The sequence below is a fragment of the Anopheles darlingi genome, chromosome 3 (assembly GCF_943734745.1).
Source record: "Anopheles darlingi chromosome 3, idAnoDarlMG_H_01, whole genome shotgun sequence".
NCBI lineage: Eukaryota > Metazoa > Arthropoda > Insecta > Diptera > Culicidae > Anopheles > Anopheles darlingi.
In genome coordinates this window covers 38828439-38833438 of record NC_064875.1, presented here as the reverse complement: position 1 = coordinate 38833438, position 5000 = coordinate 38828439, and the positions used below count along the sequence as shown (strand labels likewise).

At 41.3% G+C, this 5000-nt stretch overlaps 1 protein-coding gene across 2 annotated transcripts in view; it reads left to right on the top strand.

Annotated features, from left to right (window-relative positions):
- Positions 1 to 5000, top strand: part of LOC125957183 (SCY1-like protein 2) — a 53601-nt gene that overhangs the window by 46138 nt on the left and 2463 nt on the right. The window contains exon 19 of one of the 2 annotated variants that reach the window (XM_049689690.1): positions 3276 to 5000. This exon is cut by the window's right edge and continues 2463 nt beyond it. The exons of the other annotated variant lie outside the window; for it this stretch is intronic. Within the exon in view, the coding sequence (XP_049545647.1) occupies positions 3276 to 3452 (177 nt within the window). The 3' untranslated portion in view covers positions 3453 to 5000. The remainder of the gene's footprint in view (positions 1 to 3275) is intronic. 2 annotated transcript variants of the gene reach the window in all.

Sequence of the window (5000 nt, the reverse complement as noted above, 5' to 3'; positions counted from 1 at the left end):
CCTTTGTCCACTGATCATCATGCTCTGTCTTTGCCCGGGAACAAACAATATTGCACTAAACATTTATATCTTCATTTCAAACTTATTCGAACGTAGCTGCGAGTTTATGTGTTGTAAGTACCGATGCTATATCAGAAACACTAGTCGCAATATTTCTTCTTTAGCCTTCTGCTCTCGCCTGTAACAACTTTTGATCGCAGTTTCAATTCAGTGATGCTAACGAATGAACGGCTTGATATCGTTTTTCGATAATAAGACGTTCATTAAGTACATCCAAATGATCTCATCTTGAAGAAAAAATGTTTAATTTATACTCTCGCCTGTGTTCTTTTTTCATTATTATTATTTTTTTATTGTAACACACTGCACTTGCTATCTAATCTTATCTAAGACATTATTTTCATCTACAATCCTTATCTTTTATCACAAAAACTGCACAAACCGCGTACATGCCTGTGATTCTCCTAATACTCTATAAAACATCGCTAAAACACTATATACCCCTTCTCAGCGATTAGCCATGGTATCGCTGCGCTTGTTACGGTCTTGTTTTAAAACCCAAATTAACTTTGAGAGAGATTCAATTAACTTAAAAAAAACTCAACTCAACTTCGTTACGATCAAACATTTTTTGATGATATTTTACAAAGAATCACTATTCAGATTCACAATTCAAAATGTTGTAAAAATTGAAAGACCCCGATAGGAACCCTATTACGAAAAAAAACAAACCCTTCCAGGCGCCTCCAGGGACATTATATGTGCTATTCGTCATTCTAGTTCAATTCTATGAGTAGCTTGAATTGGCAATACACATTTAACAGCAGTACCTCAAGTCTAGCGGTACTGTAGGAACATTTTTCCTGGAAGCTGGCATTTATTCGCATTGCCGGCACTAGGCCACCAGCTGCGACCATCATATACATTTTTTAAAGCGATTTGAGTTTGAAGAACGTGTGGTACAGACGTAATTCGACACGTATCGCACAATATACGCTTATTCCCTAGAGGGTATTTCTTCCCTTTCGGTTACAATGAATGTATATTAACCAGCAGTAACATCCTGCTTGTCTTGGAAACAAGTGTTACGCAAAAAATGGAAGAAATATCTGAATATGAAGTGACACAATAACTTTCCAATTTACTCTCCAACAATCTCTCGGCATATGAATAACAATGTGCAGAATTCATCATCTACGCGCCCAATTGCCTTATCTGGGAGTGTTACGTGCTCTCCAATTCTTTGTTCACAGTTTACTGTTGGAACGTTCTTGAACGTAGCGTCGCGGGCCGAATGATATCGAGGAACGCACGTCTTGCAAAAGAAACATTTTACGTTCATCTATAATCAGATTACATGTTCACCTGCAAGTTGAATGAAAACTTAATTCCTTTTCTTTCTCCGTCTTGCCTTATTCGACATTCTTCCCACATGAGAACGATTGAAATCTCACCAGATAGAATGCAAGAACAAACAAAACACCATGATTCAGTTCCAAATAAATACCGCAAACCTTTACCAACCATGTTCTCGCATGGTTCGTCCTTCCTTAGGACAACAGTCCAAGTTGAGGAGTGTAGGCATGTGTGAGCATATTTTTTGTCCGAGTGCTTTCCCTCCAGTCTATGGTTTTAGCCCTATGACATGACTGTTTCCGGAATCGACAAACTGCCAGGGTAAATAAGCTGATATAGCAAATTGGACCGAAAAGTTCTCCTCGCGAGAATAAAAGTATGATATGAGTGAAATTGCTGATGAGGCACTACCTGTCAGCATCGCTAAAAATATCATTCGGCACGATTCCGTCAAGTAATCAATGATAGTCCTTGGGGTACATTGCCTTTCACTGTTCGTTCGAAACAACCAGCAATCATTTTGAAGCATTGATTAACTGCAACCTCATCAGATGCCAAAAAAGCATCGTCAGTAAAATCAAAGCCCCGTCAATCAATCACAAATAGATAGGCGTACGGAACGGAGTAACATTTTCTATTAGAATTGCGCATTAAAAAATTGGAATGAAAATGTTTGAAATCGCTAAACAAACCCACGTGCTGTGTTCTCAATTAACTACTCGTTTCAGTTGTTATACCCTTTACTAACTTATCTTAGGTCGTTTCGTTTGTGCCGTAAAGTGTTTTAGATTTTAGTAAAAGAACTCCACCTTTTCTTGAACGACCTTTAGTGGCTTGATGTATGAAGAGTCCACATACAGTATCGTTTCTACTTCGGCTTGTTCAAAAGCTTCCAACCTTTGCCAAACTCCATACATGTTGTCAACTTGCATTAGCCCTTGCTCAAAACTGATACTAATCTGCACTAATCAATCGCTTCTAAATAGCAGCACAATGATACGCTTACACTTCACCGTACCGAGCATAACGCACCAACTGACATGCCCACCATGAAGCGCTCGCCCACCTGGTGATAGGAAATGAAACACGATACACACCTGGAGTCTATTTCCAGACGCCGGCAGCCCAGAAGCACCATGCTGCTCCATCGAACAAACATACCGCACATGACGGACGGACCAACACAATTGAATCCAATCTGATCCAGGCAGACAAACCGTAAACAATTCCAAACTAGCACTAACACATGAGCTTACAGTTACAACAATGAGTACAGCTAAGCATGGCAGCAATCTTGGCATTATCTAACGGTTCCAAAAGCACGCTTTCACAATCACTGGCCCTTAGTTTTGCAGCAAATGCTATGGCACAGCATTACGGCTAGATAGATGACACATTCTCACTGCAAACCGCATCTACTTCACCACAAAAAAGCAGCTTCCTCAAATAACACTGTCAAGCATTCTATAATCACTAGTACTGCTTCTACTACTACTACTACTACTACTACTATTACTACCACTATCACAGCCACTAGATCAACACTGATCAACACTGAAATATCACTGATTTAAGGCACAAAAAACCATCTACCGGACACAAGGCTACAGGTTGAACGAACGATGGGTGATGATTAATTGGAAACATAACATCCCTACAAAAGATATCTTTTCTTTCTCTCTCTCTCTCTCTTTCTCTCTTTCTCTTTCTCTCTCTCTCTCTGTTTCTCGCTTTCTGTATCTGTTTCATTCTATCTCTCTCATCCCTGAACTACTACCACTGTGTTGTGTTGTTACAAATTGCCAAACCAAAAAACACACACATTTTTTAACAACAAAACCTCAACACGATCACGTTCAAAAACGTGCTATCTGCGCGGTACGGGATATATATGATCACGATTGGTCGATCGGTCTCAGTCGACGGTCGTCAAGCAATCTTCCAAAATATCTAACCTGAAGCCATTGGATTTGCTGTCGTACGCACCGGCAACGACCACACGTGCCAATACGAGCGCCACGAGCAGCTTTCAGCGTAGCTTACAGAAGAGCCAAAAGAAGGCAATCAAAAATCTGCGCAAAAGCTTCAAACTCTGAAATCCGGCCAGCTCCCGCTGGGATGATGCCGTTCGGCAGGTGCTAGGAAAATAGAAAGGATTCCTAGGGAGCCCCGAAACGCCCAGTGAAGTGGAGCACGCGAGACAATCGCGAGATACACCCTACCCCTATCTCATATGATACAGTCATTCACTTACGTAGACGCCCCACTTGATATCCCAGTCATTGGATGTTACTGAGCATGCCAAGAAAGCACGCCAAAGCCAATCGGTACGCGTGTTTGGACAAATGTGACAAACACAGATCACGCCCGAAGGGACCACCGAAGGAACCAACAAGATATACGATAACACCCTCCAAACTGCCTCATACGTCGCTCGATGCGATGGATCTACTGGTAGCCCGGAGCACAAATTGGTTACTCCGTGTTGTCGATTAGTATGCTGCTTTGCCGCTGCTAAAGGTTTCCATTGTTTTCTTCGGAGATGGTCCTATTACCTAGAACAGCATATGTTAACAACCGGAAGACAGACAGCCTATCGAACCAACAATCATGATGGCATTGGCGAGAGAATTTGAATATAACATTGAACAGCGCCTAAATACCCTAACACCATTACCGCAACACCAGAAGCTGATGCAACCAGTGGTCCTTTCAATAACTAAATTTCTTAGATCCAGGAGCAGCAGCAGCAGCAGCAGCAGTAGCAGTAGCAGCAGCAGAACTTACATTTGGAGCATTTTGTATGACGACATCGGTTTCTAACTGCACCATTCAAAAAATCAATGTACATGTACATGGTTAACATTTAGATATATCAATATTATCGTAACACTTTATTACACAATAATGATATGCACGTAATGTCATGGGAATCAATCTAAAAACACCAACCAAGCGCGGACAGCACACAATAGGAAAATTAAATGATGGTTCAAATCAAAACTCAATGCAAATCAGCCTAGGGCACCAGCGGGAATTTGGAAGAAGCGTAGCAGAACCGGAACTCCACAAAGTGTCAATTCAGCTGCAGCCGTGCCGGACAAAGTATGCCAAATTAGCTGACTATGGATACTACGACTGATCCTTCTAGCTGGTGTGCAATGCATTTGGTGCTAGTCAATGCACCCAGTCAATAACTCTGCACCGTCCTCGATACCGGGAAAATGGAAAGCGATGTTCAGTGACCGTAATGTGAAACAAGTAAGATCGTATCAGTAGAACATAGTGTATCTAGTAGAAGTCCTGTACAAGTTGATGAGATATTCCTCCAAAAAGAACACACTCAAACATACACACAAATGCCGCAACTTTGCTCACCAGAGTTCAAACATTCTGTTAACCTTTCCATTCGTAGGATTCTTTCGTAGTTTCCGAGTAGCATCACGTTTCTGAGTAGCAACTCTCTTTAAATGAATAGTGCAGAAGCGATTATCCTCGCTCTCTATCTCTCTCTCCCACTCTCTGTCTGTTCTCTCGACAACCATATTTTACTAGGTTCCATTTCTACCATTATTTCTTAACGGTTCGTATAACATGATGTTACATGATCAACGACACTTACCACAAACCCATGCATGCACGCT